The sequence below is a fragment of the Erinaceus europaeus genome, chromosome 2 (assembly GCF_950295315.1).
Source record: "Erinaceus europaeus chromosome 2, mEriEur2.1, whole genome shotgun sequence".
In the NCBI taxonomy this organism is placed as follows: Eukaryota; Metazoa; Chordata; class Mammalia; order Eulipotyphla; family Erinaceidae; genus Erinaceus; species Erinaceus europaeus.
The window spans coordinates 199,835,374-199,853,057 of NC_080163.1; the positions used below are offsets into that span (position 1 = coordinate 199,835,374).

General features: G+C 42.7%; 1 protein-coding gene across 2 annotated transcripts in view; it reads right to left on the reverse strand.

Annotated features, from left to right (window-relative positions):
* ENPEP (glutamyl aminopeptidase) overlaps window positions 1-15,504 on the reverse strand; it is a 76,770-nt gene extending 61,266 nt beyond the window's left edge. Inside the window, exons 1-4 of one of the 2 annotated variants that reach the window (XM_060186254.1) lie at window positions 14,543-15,068; window positions 12,930-12,955; window positions 2,936-3,077; window positions 1,590-1,721 (exon numbers count right to left, since the gene is read on the reverse strand). In XM_060186254.1, coding sequence (XP_060042237.1) covers window positions 1,590-1,721; window positions 2,936-3,077; window positions 12,930-12,955; window positions 14,543-14,926 — 684 coding nt within the window. In that variant the 5' untranslated portion in view covers window positions 14,927-15,068. Of the gene's footprint in view, window positions 1-1,589; window positions 1,722-2,935; window positions 3,078-12,929; window positions 12,956-14,542 lie in introns of both variants that reach the window. The other variant, XM_007530778.3, reaches the window with a different exon arrangement.
* Window positions 15,505-17,684: the final 2,180 nt, after the last annotated feature.

Genomic DNA, 17,684 nt, shown 5'->3' on the forward strand with positions numbered 1-17,684 from the left:
GTTCGAACCGGGATCCTTATGCCGGTCCTTGTGCTTTGCGCCACCTGCGCTTAACCCGCTGCGCTACAGCCCGACTCCCGGATTTTTTAATTCTTATATCTTAAACATTTTAGTAAGCAACCTCCCACACTATCTACAAAAAAAGAAAAGAAAAAAATATGTAGATACATGATTCTAACAGTTTAGAAGGCTGACATAGTCAGACTTAATTTTTTTTTCATTATCTCTACTTATTGGATAGAGACAGAAAGAGAGAGAGAAGGAGGAGACAGAGAGGGAGAGAGAAAGAGAGACACCTGCAGCACTGCTTCACCACTTGCAAATCTTTCCCCCTGCAGGTGGGGACTGGAGGTTTGAACCTGGGTTCTTGCACATTGTAACGTGCACTAATTTCTTTCTGATTGCTTGTAGCTTGCTTGCAAAGTAGTTTTTAGTATTAATTCGATGTCAGATTAAAAAGACACAAAAATGCAGCGGTATTACCGTTCCATATGCTGTTTCATCCAAGATTTAAAGATTTTTATCCAACAAATCCTTGAATTTTACCAATAACCTTGAGAAATAACTGTCTGATTGCCACTGTAAGGAAAACTGGGAATGAGAGAGACTCCCAAGTGACTGTCTGGGCCGAGTGGTGTGATTATGACTGATTATGATCCTTATGCCGGTCCTTGCGCTTTGCCCCACCTGCGCTTAACCTGCTGTGCTACTGCCCAACTCTCCTTTCTCTTCTTTTCTTTCATCACCATCAGAGTTATTAGTGGGGCTCTGTACCTTCACAGTGAACTCTCTACTGGTGGCCATCACTGCCCTCCACTTCTATTTTATTTGATAGGACGGAAAGAAATTGAAGAGTGGAGGCGAGGAGATAGAAAGAGAGACACCTACAGACTAGCTTCACTGCTTGTGAAGATTCTTCACTGCAAGTGGAGCGGGGGCTGGAATCCGTGTCTTTGCACGTGGTAATGTGTGTGCTCAATTAGATGTGCCAACACCTGCTCCCTGCCCCTGTGTTTCTGTTTTACAAAAGTCAGCTCAGGTGGACAGATAATAACAATTAAGACAAAATCACCCAAAGGCCCTGTATTCTTACGCTCCCTCGTGTTTCTTTTTAATATTTTTAAAATTTATTTATTTTCCCTGTTGTTGCCCTTGCTGTTGTTGTTGTTTTTATTGTTGTTGTTATTGATGATGTCGTTGTTAGATAGGACAGAGAGAAACGGAGAGAGGAGGGGAAGACAGAGAGGGGGAGAGAAAAACAGACACCTGCAGACCTGCTTCACCGCCTGTGAAGCGACTCCCCTATAGCTGCGGTGTTGAACCAGGATCCTTACACCAGTCCTTGGTCTTTGCGCCACGTGCGCTTAACCCGCTGTGCTACAGCTCGCCTTCCTGCCTTGTGTTTCTTTTCCCACCTGTGTCCTTTCTGCTTAAGTTTTTGTTATATCGTTCACCATCATGTCACCCACAGACCTTGGTGACTTTCCTAGTCTGTCCCATGAGAAAGGACAGAGGCAACCATCCCCTAAAGGAGGAGTTCAGTCACAGGTGTGCCAGGAGGTAAATGACTTCAACCCAGCGGGACTCACAGGCACTCCTCTGTTGGACTGCCGCTCCACTGCTGCAAACTGATGCACAGCAAAGCACACCAGGTATGTGCTCATGGGGACGGACTTCTGGAAGGTCGTGCGCACCCAGTTGCTATCCACTGCCTCTTGTTTCTGTTGAAGCAAAGAAGAGAGAGAGAATCTTTTATTATTATTTTTTTCCAAAGCTGAACCAGGTACAGAGCAAATGTGTGGCCCTCCAGCTTGAGCAAGGAATGTTCGGGAACTCACGCAGGAAGGGCTCAGCAGGCCTCGCTGGATGGGCTGTGTCCCAGAGGGCACATGTTACTCTGCGCAAGGACCCAGGTTCAAGCCCCCGCTCCCCACCTGCAAGGGAGAAACTTCACAAGCAGTGAAGCCGGTGTCTTAATTTTTTTCTCTCTCTCCCTCCTTACCTGACCCCTCCCTTTTCAATTTCTCTCTGTCCTGTCAAATAAAATAAAAAGGTTTGTGGAGAAGGCCACCGGGAGCAGTGGATTCCTAGTGCTAACACCAAGCCCCAGCAATAACCCTGCTGGCAACAAAACAAAACAAACAAACAAAAACTTGGTTTATATTCAACTGAAAATGATGACAGTGATTAGGTGTCTGGATAATATCTGTAATTACACTAGTTTGTTATTAACGTCTTAAAAAAATTTTTTTATACTTATTTATTTACTGGATAGAGGCAGCCAGAGATTAAAAAGGGAGGGGTGGTAGGGAGAGCAACACTGCTTCACTACTTGCAAAGCTTTCCCCCTGCAGTTGGGGACTGGGGGCTTGAACCTGGGTCCTTGTGCATTGTGACATATGTGCTCAACCAGGTGCACCACCACCCAGTCCCCTGACTCTGTTGTTTAGAAAACCCCACCATGACGTTTTAGCTGGATGGTGACATCTGAGGTGAGAGTCTTGTGGGACACGGATCACCAATATGCATCTTTCAGCCTCTAAACTAGCTAGTCGAGAATACAGTTTTTTATGTTTAGGAGTGTTCCCTCTCCTATATTATTTTTTTAAAATAATTTTATTTGTTATTGGATAGAGACAGAGAAATCGAGAGGGGAGGAGGAGATAGAGAGGGAGAGAGACAGAGAGACACCTGCTGCCCTGCTTCAGCACTTGTGAAGATTTTCCCCTGCAGGTGGGGACCAGAGGCTTGAACCTGGGTCCTTGTGCACTGTAATACATGCACTTCACCAGGTGTGCCACTACCTACCTGGTCCCTGAGAATACATTTAATTTTAGAATTCTGCGGATTCTCTCATAGCAAAGCAGGTTAGGTCATGTGCTTGTTTTTGGAAACAGACAATCTGCATAAATAAAAACAAAATAGAAATACTCACCTCCACGGGCATATTTGAAAGTGCACTGTACTCCTTAGGGTGGATGATAGAGATGTTGTATGTCGCCTTTTTGTTGGGCTCGTCAAAGCAAGGGAAGGATTTCCTGGCATCTGTTGGCTCATGGTCAGTGGCTGCTATGCTCCTTAAAAACACAAACAGGAAATGCAAGTTGCCTCCTCAGACAGCTTCTAAGTTCTTCTCTTAGAAGGAAAAGAGTCAGCTAGGTCATGGTAGTAATAAATACGATGGTGATTTTTTTTTTTTTATGTCATCTCTGGGACTTGATTGCTCTGGGACAACTTTTTCTGAATAGAGATACCAAGAGCGAGAAGGACACCACTGTGTTTGAGTCCCCCCTAGTGCTGTAGTACTACCATGTGGTGAACCAGGGACTTGAACCCGGGCTGCACACATTGTAAAACAAGGGTCCTCATAGATGAGCCACCTGGCTAGCCCCCTTATGGCATTTTTTTAAAATGTGGTTCTGGAGTCTCATGGATGAGTGATATCACCACTCAGTGGCCTTCCCCTGGTCAATTTTCTCATTCTTCTATTAATTTAATATCTTTCTTTCTTTTTTATCTTTTATTTATTTATTATTGGATAGAGATAGAGAGAAATAGAGAGGAGAAAGAAGAAGATAGAGAAGGAAAGAGACAGAGACACCTGTAGCCCTGCTTTACCACTCATGAAGCTTCCCCCTTGCAAGTGGGGACTAGAGGCTTGAACCCAAGTCCTTGTGCATTGGAGTGTGTGTGCTTAGCCAGGTATGCCACCACCTGGTCCTCTTCTGTTGGTTTTTAGAGAGAGAGGAATAGACAGAGAGAGGAGAGACAACATGGCACCATTCCATGTTCCAATGTGGCACAGGGGCTCAAATCCAGGATCTCAAGCATGATAAGATGTTGGCTCTACTAGGTAAGAAACCTCCCAGCCCCTGTACTTCTTATTTTATTCTTCCTTTCTTTCTTTCTTTCTTTCTTTCTTTCTTTCTTTCTTTCTTTCTTTCTTCCCCCCTTTCTTCCTTTTCTTCCTTTTCTTTTTTTTTTTCCCTCCAGGGTTATCACTGGGGCTCAGTGCTTGCACCACAAATCTACTGCTCCTAGAGGTAATTTTTTCCATTTTGTTGCTGTCCTTGTTGTTGTTGTTGTTATTGCTTTTGTTGCTACTGCTGTTGTTGTTGAACAGGACAGAGAGAAATCGAGAGAGGAGGGGATGACAGAGAGTGGGAGAGAAAGACACTTGCAAACCCGCTTCACTGCTCACGAAACGACCCACCTGCAGGTAGGAAGCTGGGGACTCAAACAGGATTCTTAAGCTGGTGCTTTGTGCCATGTGAGCTTAACCCTCTGCGCTACCCTCCAGCCCCATCCCTATATTTCTTAAAACAAATTTCCAGCCAGAAAACCAACAGATGTCAAAATCTTTCTTATAATGTAGAGATTAATAAATACATGAAAGCTCAGGGATGCCTCAAATACCATAAGTGACTAGCCAGACCCTTTGGTGCCATAACTAATTATCTGACCTGTAGATGAAGAAAAGGTAAGCCACCCATGAGCTGGTGCGCTCTTCACCCCAAAGCCACAGAGCAAATAAATAAACACAGTCAAATTCAAAGGGCTCATTGCTGACTGTTTGTGGAGCAGGTGGCTGTGCTTTGTCATGGAGGACAGAGGACTGTAGTCTAGAGGCTCCAGTTTCTGGCCCCAATGACATATTCTTTCTTACTGATGTCACAGCTGAGACAAAACCCTCCAGCTTCACTTCCATGCCAAGAGAGTCCAGTGAATCACCACTCAGGTGAAGCAAATTTTAGTCAGGTTTACAACCCAGTGCTGACAAGACAGCAACTTTTTTTTAATGACACTATCTAGTTATAGGCTCGTGAAACTAGAATGTTCAAGCAAAAAGCAAAATAAGCAAAATGTTCATGGTTTATGTGTCTTGAGATTGTTCTCTGAGTAATTACTCAAAATCAATGATTAAATAATTTTTATTTTGTGAAGTTGTTGCCTCACACCTGCATGACTGTACTGCTCCCAGGTTACATCTTCACTCAGAGAGAGAAATGGAGAGACATACAAAGAGACACAGGAAAGAGAGGAAGTGATACCACATTGCTGGAGCTCCCCTCAGTGCTGGGATTTGAACCTGAACTGTGCTCATGGCAATGCACACACCTCACGTGGTGAACTCTCTCTTTGGCCCTGAGTATTAACCTTTTATGAATACTCAGATGACGATGAGATTGTATTCTTCTACACTTGCTTATTAAAAGAGTAACCTAAGAGGTTTAAGCCCAGGGCCAGGCTATGGTGCAAGTGGTAGAGTGCACATACTACTATGCACAAGGGTGTGGGTTCAAGCCCACCTGCAGAGAGAAACTGTATGACTGGTGAGGCAGTGCTGCATGTGTCTCTCAGGTGTGAGCAGTGATGCAACTTGTGAGCTGACCAATTACCATGTACAAGGATATGGCATTCAAGTTCCTGGTTGCCATCTGTAGATGGGAAGATTCACTAGCGGTGAAGCAGGTCTGCAGATATCTATCTTTTTCTATCCTCTGTCTTGCCCTCCTCTCTCAATTTCTGTCTGTCCTACTCAATAAAATGGGGGGGGGGGGGCGAAGAATAGCGGCAGGTCTCACCCTATCTTCCCCTTCTCTCTCAACTTCTCTCTGTGTCTATCCAAAAATGAATAAATAAATAAAATAATAAGTGAAAAAATAAAACTACTAAAAAGAAAAAAAGAAAGATAGAAGGAAAAAAGTGAAGGAAGGACACAGAGTGAAACTTAAACTCACTGAGTTTGACAGGAAGGGGACCCAGTGCACAGTGGAGAAGGAAGATGTCAGTTAGTGGTGGGTGTGGTACACAAAGCACCAATCACAGGGAAATAAGAAATTATATTCATGTGACAGCAACTGTCTTATGGATCATTATCTCCTCATCCCCATAAAATAATTTGGGAAGGAAAAAAAAAAAAAAAGCTTCATGAAGCTCCCAACCCACTTTCAGTCAGATGCTTTTTTTTTTTTTTTCCATCTGAATTCTTCTGGATTCTGATGTCTTTCAGAGGCAGAAGGAAAGGAAAGATTTCCTCTCTGGAAATATGTCGTAGTTTAGTCGTGGGCTGAAATGAAACTGTTGACTAATTTGGGAATGAGAGAAGGTGGGGGCATTATTACCTTTTTGTGTGGGAGGTGTGAGGAAAGGGTGAAATGACACTTTCTGAAATCATAGCTGTTGGGCAGGTTTTCAAATATTGTTCCAGTCTCTGCACTCTGTTAAGAGTTTCTACTCCTAAAGAGAATAATGATTAAGCCTTTCCTGTACTTGGGCTGGTACGGAGGGTTAGCATAGTGGTTGATGCCACAGACTTTTCATGCCTGAGACTCCAAGTTCAAAATTCAATTCCTAGCACTACCATAAGCCAGAACTGAGCAGTGCTCTAGTCAAAAGAACAACAAAGGAGGTTGTACAAGACTGAACTTGTCCCTGACAATGGAATTAACTGGTGATGGAATAAACTGGGCTGTGTATCTGTTAGATCCGATCTGGTGGTCCTCTTAAAAGGTGCTACTCATGGCAAGTCCTATTTAGGTCTAGCAATCTGGTTCACTAACTGAGCTGGGAACTTACATATCTGACTCCCTAGAGGTCCCAGGTTCAATTCCTAGCACCACCATATTCTAGAAGGGATCAGGGCACTGGTCTGTCTCTAGTAATACTAATAACAACAACAATAATGGAACTGGATAGATAGTGTATTAGAACACAGGTCTTTCATATCTGAGATCCCAGGTTCAGTCCCAGCTACCACTATATACCAGAATTGAGCAGTACTCTGATATCTGTCTTTCTCATAAAGATAAAACAAAACAAATAAATAAATCTTTATATCCCAGTACTTGACACAGTAGGTGGGGCACCAGATTGACAAGGATTAGGTCTTGATTCCCAAATTGCATATGCCAGAGTGATGCTCTGGTTCTCTCTCATAAATATACAAATCTTTTTTTTTTTTACAAGCAAATTTTTACAACAAATAAAATACAGAACCAATATGATTTGAGGAAGACCCTCTCCTAAGAGTTAAAAAATCTGACAGTCAAACCCAACCTCATTCCCTTAAATGGGATTTTGCACAAGTCTCCAAACCTACTAAGTGCTTTATAATCACAGCTGTCCTCTTCCAGAGCTGGGAGTGGGGGTGCTGGGGGTGCTGGGTTAGATAGAAGAGGAAGATCACATCCAGCGATATAATTTAAACTCCCCTGAAATTTATTGGGCTGTCAGAAAAGTCATGAGGTATTTCCTTTTATGTTTTTCTGTGCAAAAATGAGTCACGACTTTTCTGACAGCCCAATACATCATGGGATGAAGCTGTACTTGATTCTCTTAGTTTCTTTCTTTCTTTCTTCCTTTCTTTTTTTAAACTCTAACAGATTGTATTTTCTGATACAACACTTTCACCATCTACAAGCTTCAGAATTCATTCCCGAGGCAGGGAATATCTGTATAGAACAAAGTTGCTATTGTGTGTAAGAACCACAGGCACTAGAACCACAGTTTTAAAATGATAACTTGTTATCCCCACCCCCCACACTCCCCCTACTAACTCCCAAATAACTGAGTAACTCATTAGTGCCTAGTTACACAGGCTACATTCCACCGCAAGGAACTACAGTCTTCTGCACACTACAGTGAGCAGATGTGAAAGCAAGATGTGTGAGCTGCTAATGCAGACAGGGCAGCTCTGAGCTCCAAGTTCTTAGGCGCAAATTGTACTCAGCAATTAAAACTTCCATTTTAAAGTCTGATGAGTTGTGCTGCAAGTTAATGAAGAAAGTCTGGGTGATCACAACACAACACAACAGCACAAACAAGAAAAGTACGGAGGAGCCTCTCTGGTTGTTCATACGTCGCTTTCTAGATCCTGCCCATCACAGATGTCTAGTAATTCTCTGTTGCTTATTAATTCACAGATGGGAAAGAAGACACTGGCCTCTAGGTGGAGGAGGTGGGTTAAGGTGACCTTAGGGAGAGCTCTAGGGGAGGGAAAGGGAGGGTGCAGGCCCTGGCCCAGCTCATTCTGAACCGACTCAAGAAACAACAGAAACGACTTGATTATCTCGTAAATCATTTGGCACGCAGTTCCCAAGGAAGACTCGCAAGCTCTGTTCAGCAGTTTAGCAACTAAAGTCAGAAAAAGGAACAGTGAGGGCTGAGAGAAAACCTTCACAGGTTTCAGGAGCTCAAGGCCCTGTAGACCAAAGGAAACAGCAAAGCAAGACAACCCATTGGGATTACTCAGATGCCTACATATGCATGATGGTTTCTCTCCCCCCTCTCCGCACACACACCTTTTTTCTATGTATAAGGCTCTCCCGGCCACGTGCGATTTCTTTTTTCCTGGCTTCCAAAATAACGGAAATTACAAAGCCTTCTACAAGTAAACAATTCCAACATATCTATTTTATTTATTCATTTATTTATTTGTTTTTGCTGTTGTTTTTGCCTTCAGGGTTATCGCTGGGGCTCCGTGCCTGTATTACAAATTCACTGCTCCCAGAGGCTATTTCCCCCCAATTTTGTTGCCCTCGTTGTTGTTGTTATTGTTATTGGATAGGACAGAGAGAAATTGAGAGGGGAAGGTAAAGGCAGAGAGGGGGAAAGAAGGAAAGACACCAGCAGACCTGCTTCACCGCTTGGGAGGTGACCCCCTGCAGTGGGGAGCGGGGACTCAAACTGGAATCCTTAGCTGGTCCTTGTGCTTCATGCCATGTGCACTTAACCCGCTGCGCTACCACCCAGCCTCCCCACCCCAACATACCTATTTTTAAAAAGATTTACCACTTTTTTTTTTATGGGAGAAAGAAATATTGAGAGAAACTCAATTCTGACTGGTGATGGTATTGGGGACTGAACTCAGGACCTTATGCTTGAGAATCCAACACTAAATCCACTGTACCACCTCCCAGGTTGCCATCTTGTCTTTTCAGCATTTCAATATCTCTGATCTACCCACCTACAGACTTCCCTTTTCCTTGATGACCCATATCCATCTAGCCCATGGTTAATATTTCCTTCACAATGAGTCACATTACTCCTTCCTTTTCTTTCCTAAGGGTATTCCAGAGTGATTTCTTGATACAAACAAATTAACCATGCTTTTCTGAGTGCCTTTCCTTCTGGCCTGTGTCTCTCAAAATGCCACCATCACACATAAATCCAGTTTCCATCTAGCAAACGTTGGAAACACCTAGAAAACCAAAGCTGGAAATCATCTATCCCACTTTTAAATCCATATATATATTTCTTTCTTTCTTTCTTTTTTTTTTTAACCAGAGCACTGCTCAGCACTGGCTTATGGTGGTGTGGGGGATTGAACCTGGGACTTTGGAGCTTCAGGTTTGAGAGTCTCTTTGCATAGTCATTATGCCAGCTCCCCTGCCCAATTCTTATTGTAATTCCAGTCCATACCAAAGATTCTCCATCTCTCCAGAATGAAGATCATATTCCTAAACCAAGACCTTAGAGTGTCAGGCATGAATTTCTCTGGTTTCAGGCCAACGAAATTTCTGTCGTTTTCACAACCCAAGATATAGTCTTAAAATGTTAGCAGTGATCACTTACAAGTTTTAACTTGTTTTCACTTTACACTGATGAATTCTTAGAATATCTTCAGAACAGTGTGCTTTTTTCCTTTAGCAAGTTGCAAACACTTGAAAAAAAAAAAAAAAAGACTTTGTCCTTAGTGAGATTCAGAGAAAGAGGAACTTTCATTCATCCTTGGTGGAGAAGTAATTTGGAACCTGCTTTTGAAAGTCAGTTTGGAGACATATAATACATATATGTGTGTATAAACACAACATACATGTATATGTGTAGAGACATGTACATATGCATGAATTTATACTTATGTGTTTTAGGCCTATTTCTAGTGCAGGTACTAGAAAATGTTATATAGAATATTAAAAGTATATTCATTACATTTTAACAGGTATTTATAGTAAAATGAAAAGTAGGAGCAATGTAAATGTTCACATTTAATGGCAAAGTTAAGGGCAAGGGTAGACAGCATAATTGTTATGCAAAGAGGCTCTCATGCCTGAGGCTCCAAAGTTCCAGGTTCAATCCCCCACACCACCATAAGCCAAAGCTGAGTAAAGTTGAATCAACTGCTATATAGTCATAGAGTGGGCTGTCATGTAGCCATTAAATCATTTGTGGTGGAGTGTTAAATGACTTGATAATGAGGTAACAGATTGTAAAAGTATATTAAAGCATACCGATACCATGTGTATCTGTGTCTATAAAAAACAGTAGAAGAATATTCACCCAAATGCTACAGACTAGACTTGAGTAATGGTCCTATAGATGGATTTTCCTTCTTTGGACTGTCCATCTTTTCCAAAATTTCTGCACTGAATGTGCACAGTTCCTAAATGACTGTTTTGTATTTTAAAATTTGTTTGTAATTTTTATAAATAGGGAAAATATGTACATATGTAAAGAACGTTGCTGACAATATTAAGCATCAGCATTTTCATGAACACAACCCTTCCCACTATGGCAAGGTGTCATTTCTACTCAACTTTGTATTTCATGACCTGTTATAAGCACCTGGGATATTCAAATATCTTATGGCCTTTCTGACAAATAGGAATATGTTCGCCTCCATTCCCCACCCCAAATTTGCTTTGCTTATTAAGATGCTTAAAGTCACTAAGGAATCACCTGGGAGTTTTCACCGTGGGCAGAGTGCCAGACTTTCAGGACAAATCTGATACCTGCATTACATATGCCAGACTGATGTCCCCAGTTCTGTTTTTCACAAATAAATGTTTTTAAAGCATTTCTTTAAAAAGCACAGAGGAAAAGGAATACTCAGTGGACTACCACAGATCTGCATTTCTGGATGGTAACACTAAACTTTTATGGTTTCCTGGTTCAGAATCTATGTAGGCAAAGGTCAAAGTTCAGGACACTCTAAGCATAGCTCCCTTCTCAGGTACAAAAGCCCCGTCTAGAGTATGAAGGGTTTTGGGGTTCATTTATGAATTTTACTAGCTCTAAGAATAGGTCTTTGCTTTTGTTTTTCCCTCCAGGGTTATCACTGGATCTCTCTCTGTCTCCGTCTCTCTTCCAGGGTTATCACTGGATCTCTGTCTCTGTCTCTCTTCCAGGGTTATCACTGGAACTCTCTCTGTCTCTGTCTCTCTTCCAGGGTTATCACTGGGACTCGGCGCTGGCACTATGAATCCACTGTGCCTGGTGGCCATTGTTTTCCATTTTATTGAATAGGACAGAGAGAAATTGAGAGATGAGAGGGTGATAGAGAGGGGAAAAAGAGAGACACCTGCAGACCTGCATCACTGCTTATGATGCGTCCCCATTGCCGGTGTGGAGCTGGGGCTCAAACCCCGATCCTTGTGCTTAGTAGTACTATGTATACTTAACAGGGTACACCAACTCCTGGTCCCCTCTAAGAATAGTTTTTGACTGATAGTCAAGGAGTCATCTTTGCTAAACTCAGAAAATCCAAGTGTGTGTACATGTATGCATATACTTGGAAGACTGTGCAGAAGAAAAATTATTTCTATACCCTTAATGACTTAAAATATCTTTCCTGTTGCAAAAAGTTTAGCACTACCATTACATGTCACACAATGAGCAATGACCCCAAAGAGTCAATCTATGTGTGGGAACTCAATGGGTATTCATTGAAAACTTAAATGGTGGGGAGGAAAGACACTATAGCAATAAATGTAACAGATGTTCATGTTTGAAGCTTGGAGGTCTCAAGTTCAATCCCCAGATCAGCACAACTAGAGGTGAGCACTATGTTGCTTAAAAATAGATATATAAATAAAGAATAAAAAGGATAGATATAGTTCTGAGTGGTGGCACATTTGGTTAAGTTCATGTATTACCATACACAAGGACCTGGGTTCAAACCCCAGGTCCCCACCTGTCGTGGGGAAGCTTTGGAAAAAGTGAAGCAGTGATAGAGGTGTCTCTGTCCCTCCCTTTCCTCTCATTTTCTCTGTCTTTTCAAATACAATAAATAAATTAATTTAAAATGTTAAAGAAAGAGGGGACAGACAGTGGTGCACCTGGTGAAGCACACACATTGCAGTGTACAAGGACCCAAGTTCAAGCCCCTGGTCCCCACCTGCATTGGGAAAGCTTCATGAGTGGTGAAGCAGGGCTGTAGGTATCTCTCTCTCTCTCTCTACCTCCTCCATATCTCTGAATTTCTCTTTGTCTCTATCAAATAATATATATGTATATATAATTTTAAAAAATAGTAAAAACTTAAAAATCTTAGATGTCTGAGGCTCTCTGTTCAATCCCAGATGTTATCTATACCTAAAAGATACTCTAACCCTCCACAACTATCCCATCTGCAATAATTTTTAAAAAACCAAATATTTAAAAAGTTTAAGCAGAGGGGGGGAGATAGCATGCTCATGCAAACAGACTCTCGTGCCGGAGGCTCCAAACTGCAAGGTTCAATACCCCCCTGCCCCCGAACCACCATAAGCCAGAGCTGAGCAGTGCTCTGGTGTTTCTCTCTCTCTCTCTCTCTCTCTCTCTCTCTCTCTCTCTCTCTCTGCATCTCTCTCAAAAATAAAATAAATAGGGCCTGGGTTGTGGCACACCTGGTTAAACGCACATGTCACAATGCACAAGGACCCACGTTCGAGCCCCCAGTCCCTGGACCTGCAGGGGGAAAGCTTTGCCAGTGGTGAAGCAGGGCTGCAGGTGTCTCTCTGTCTCTCTCCCATCTCTACCACCCCCTTCCTTCTCAATTTCTGGCTGTCTCTATCCAATAAATAAATAAATAATTTTTTAAATTAAAAAATTAAATAAGTACAAAATATTTTTTTAAATTGTAAAATTTTTACAATAAAAACAAGGGCAACAAAAGGGGATAAATAAATATTTTTTAAAAAGAAAGAAAAGAGATTGTACTCACTTACCAGTGATTGCACTGTGAAGCACTGACCTGCTCAATTAAAAAATTAAAAAAAAAAAAAAAAAGAACGATGAAGTGAGCCAGTTAAGCACGCACATTCCCATGTGCAAGGATCCAGGTTCAAGCCCTTCTTCCCAACTGCAGGGGGGACGCTTCATAAGTGGTGAAACAGGTCTGCAGGTGTCTGTCTTTCTTCCTCTCTATCTCTCCCTCCCCTATTCAATTTCTTTCTATCCTATCAAATTAAAAAAAAAAAAAAGAAAAAGAACATTTGAAAATCTGTGACTTATAGAAACATTCTGAGTAGGATGTAGAGTACTATGAAATAGATGATTTATACTGACTTTTGACTCCATAAAACTCACTCATTGCAAGTATTGTACTGTGACAGATTTTTCAGAGATCAGAGTAAGGATATTTGCTTCCCAGAGGACCAGATAGACATGAAACCAAGCTTAGATAAATATCAGAGCTGGGAAGATAGCTCAGCCTGCTAGAGCACCAACATGCTTAACTGAGTCTCCCAAAAGCCATAGATTGAATCCCCAGTATCACCTTATGCCAGAACTCATGCTAGCCTCTCTCTCTCTCTCATAACAAATAAAACTTAAAAGAAAGTATAAAAAGAAAGAAAGAAAGAAAGAGAGAAAGAGAGAAAGAAAGAAAGAGAACGAAAGGTCTGGCAAAAGTATCCCGGTTTGAGCCCCCGGCTCCCCACCTGCAGGGGAGTCACTTCACAGGCGGTGAAGCAGGTCTGCAGGTGTCTGTCTTTCTCTCCCCCTCTCTGTCTTCACCTCCTTTTTCCATTTCTCTCTGTCCTATCCAACAACAATGACATCAATCATAACTACAACAATAAAACAACAAGGGCAACAAAAGGGAATAAATAAATATGTTTAGAAAGAAAGAAAGAAAGAAAGAAAGAAAGAAAGAAAGAAAGAAAGAAAGAAAGAAAGGAAGGAAGAAATGAAGGAAGGAAGGAAGGAAGGAAGAAAGAAAGAAAGAAAGAATGAATGAAAGAAAGGACAGTGTCTAATAGTTTAGAAAAAATCTAGGGGCATGGTTTGACCTGCCTGTGCCCATATCCAGCAGAGAAGCAATTACAGAACTCCCACCTTCTGCACCCCGTAAAGAATTTTGGCCCATATTCCCAGAGGGGGAGAAATGTTAGGGGAAGATGACCAGAGGTCTCTGAGCCCCAATTCCATCAGGACCCAGAGAAAGAAAAGGGGAAAAAAAGGAAGGGCATTTGGAAGTAGTAACAAGTGACTTAGAAAGGAAGAGATGGCAGGACCATGGGGAAAAAAATGAGCAAATATATATATATATATATATACACTTATAGAAATTATAGTCAACCCAAATCTGTGACCTTGGGAGAACTCCTTCAGTTTCCAATGGAGCAAACTGGGATACAACACTGGTGGTGGGAACAGTGTGGAATTATACCCCTGTTACCTCATAGTTTTGTAGATTAATATTAAATCACTAATAAAAATTTTTAAATAAAGATTAGCCCACCCCAATCATTAAAAGATAAGAAATGGACATGAGAGGGAAAAGGAAGAGAACAAATATGTGAGCTTAAAGAGAGAGAAGATTAAACTTCATACTTACTTGGTTTGTCCATTCTCCACATAGGTGGTTCTGTAAAAGCCCACAAGAGAGCCATTCAGCCAGCCGGCAAAGTCCATGGTCAGGAGGTAAAAGCTCTGGTTTCCGCTGGGTGGGAGCTGCTCTCGTGCCTGGACCACCACATATTCCTGCTTTTTGTACTGGAAGCAGCTGCTGACTGGCACCTGCTGCCCTGAGGGCCCTGTGAGCACTGGGAGCTGGGTGAGCCTGGTCTCCCGAAGGTGTAGCCACAGGTGGCTGCTGGGTTGGGTCAGGTTGATGGAGATGGTCACCCTGCCCGTGTAGGTGTCCTCCTCCATCACCGGCCTCACCTCCAGGTCGTAGTGCACAGGGATGATGAAGTCTGGCAGCCTGAAATTGGTCCATTTTCCACTCTCATCATTAGTGGCCGGGCAGACCTCTGACTCCGCGGAGGGGCCCTCTGTGGAGCGTGGGGGGGCAGTGGTCGTGGCCGTGCCCTGCTCTGGGGGGCACCCATTTGGCCGGGTCAAGCCCACAGAAAGCCCCACGATCAGCCCCACGGCCACCACCACCCCACAGATGATGGCCACATGTTTCCCTCGGATGCAGTATCTCTTGGAGCTTTCTGCCTCAGCAAAGTTCATCTTTGTCTCCCAAGAGGAACGCTTGGATGTTAAATTTAACTAAAGAAGGAGCATCAGCAGACTTCCTTTTTCCAATTGGAAGGAGTTCCCTGGCTTGGTAGCCTGTGAGCTGTTCCCACACCACCTCTCTCCCTCTCTCTCTCTCTCTCACTCTCTCTCTCTCTCTCTCTCTCTCTCTCTCTCTCTCTCGTTTTTGGTATCTCCGCCTCCCCCTTCGAGGCCCCACTCAAGGCTGAGTGTGGTAACAAGAGGGGGTGGTAGAAGATTCCAGAAGCAAAGCAAAGCTGAGGTGGAGGAAAAGAGGAGAGCGGAGTGCCAAAAGCTCTCCTTATAAACAGCAGCTCACACCCACCCCGCCCCTCCTGCCTCTGGAATGAGTTAAATATAAAACAGGGATCAGCTTATCTGCCACAGGGAGGATGGTCCTTCGCCAGTGCTCCGTCAGCAGCTTCCAAGGAGACAGCCTTTGGGGAAGAGGTGTGCTTCCCACAGAAAAAAATGCAACCTTTGTCACCTGTCTTCCTCTCGCACTCACAAGCTCCCTGGACAAAGAGGCGTCTTGAATTTCAGCTATTTTGTCAGGTAGCTTGCCAAAAAGACCAAGTGTTTTATTTATTTATTTTTTTCCTCGAATTATATCAACACTCCGATTCTTACTTTTGCCAAAGTCATACCCTGGGACCAGACGCTCAAGAGTCGTTGATACATACATTCAAGGGCCACTTGGTTTTACTCAGTAAAAGTTTGCTGAATCATTGAATTCATAGCACAGAACCTAAATCAGTCCACAGGATGTGGATGAGAAAGGAATGTGAAGAAATCAGCCACAGCAATAGAGAAATCAAATTGGAGCTAATGCAAAGAGCCTGAGGCTCCAAAGTCCCAGGTTCAATCCCCTGCACCACTAAAAACCAGCACTGAACAGTGCTCTGGTAAAATAAATAAGTATATAAATAACTGAATTGGACTGCATAAGAGAAAAAAAAAAAAAAGAAACAGGAGGAAGAAATGAAAGGACAAAGAAAACAAATTTGTTCTACAGAGTTGTAGAGCAGGAACCAGGCAGTTGTGTACCTTACATTACAGTGCACAAGGGTCCAGGTTCAAGCCCCTGGTCCCCACCTGCAGGGGAAAAGCTTCACAAGTGGTGAAGCAGGGCTGCAGGTGTCTATCTGTCACTCTCCCTCTCTAGCTCCCCCTCCCCTCTCAATTTCTCTGTCACAATCCAATAATAAATAATAAAATAAAATAAAAACAAAATTGTAGAGCTAGCTAAGCTGAGTTAGGTAAAATTGTCTATGCAGATTGTCTTAGTGAGATTGATTTACCTTTAAAAAAGATTTACTTACTTATTTATTCATTTATCTATTCAGAGAGAAAGAAAGAGAGGGAGAGAGGGAGAGGACACACCAGAGCACTGCTCAGCTCTGGTATAAGGTAGTGCCAGGGATTGAACCTGTGGCCTTTGCAGCCTCAGACATGCAAGTTTGTGTTCTAACAGGCTGAGCAACCTTCTTTTTTTATTTTTATTTTTTAATATTTATTTATTTTCCTTTTTGTTGCCCTTGTTTTTTATTGTTGTTGTTATTGATGTCATCGTTGTTGGATAGGACAGAGAGAAATGGAGAGAGGAAGGGAAGACAGAGATGGGGAGAGAAAGATAGACACCTGCAGACCTGCCGGGGGCTCAAGCCCAGATTCTTACGCCGGTCCTTGAGCTTTGTGCCATGTGTGCTTAACCCGCTGCACTACCACCTGACTCCCCCTTTTTTATTTTTATTGAGATGCATAGAGAGACAACCATTCACCATTTTATGTGGAAGTCAAACCCAAGGCCTCAGGCAGGCAAAGGGTGCTCTCTACTGCTAAGTCACCTCCAGTGCCCAAGACCAGCAGCTTTAGACCTTGATGTGATGAGTCATGTTTACAGCAGGCTCCAGATGGAAAAAGAAACCTGCTAGGAGATCCATCAGATGTGCAAATTTGCTGTTAATCTGAATGATTAGGTCAAGGAGGGAATCACAGTAATAACCACCATATTTAGGAGTAGCTACAGTGTAAACACAATGTAGCTACAATGTAGAGCCCTACAACAACAATTATTTTAAAATTTGAGAGCTTTCCACCTTCCAGGAAGTATGCAGGGTACTTGACAGAGATTATCATCCTTTCAACCTTCCCAATTAGATGAGCCTTTAAATTTTCCCAGTGAATAGGTTGGCACAACTATGACGCCCATTTCAGAGAAGACTAATATTTGAAGAGGTGAAGCCACATGCTCAGGTTCACACAAACAGAACTGAAGAGCTAGCTCACAAGGTAGGGTGCCTGCACTGCCTTGGGCACAGCCCAGGTTTGAGCCAGGGAGATGCCATGATAAAAGAGGAAGCTCCTATGTCAGCTCCAGGAAGCCTGTCTGTCATTTGTCTGCCTGCCTGCCTATCTGTCTATGTACCTATCATCTCTCTGGATAAATAAATGGGTTGAGCTGTAAAATCATGCATGCACAAGGACCCAGT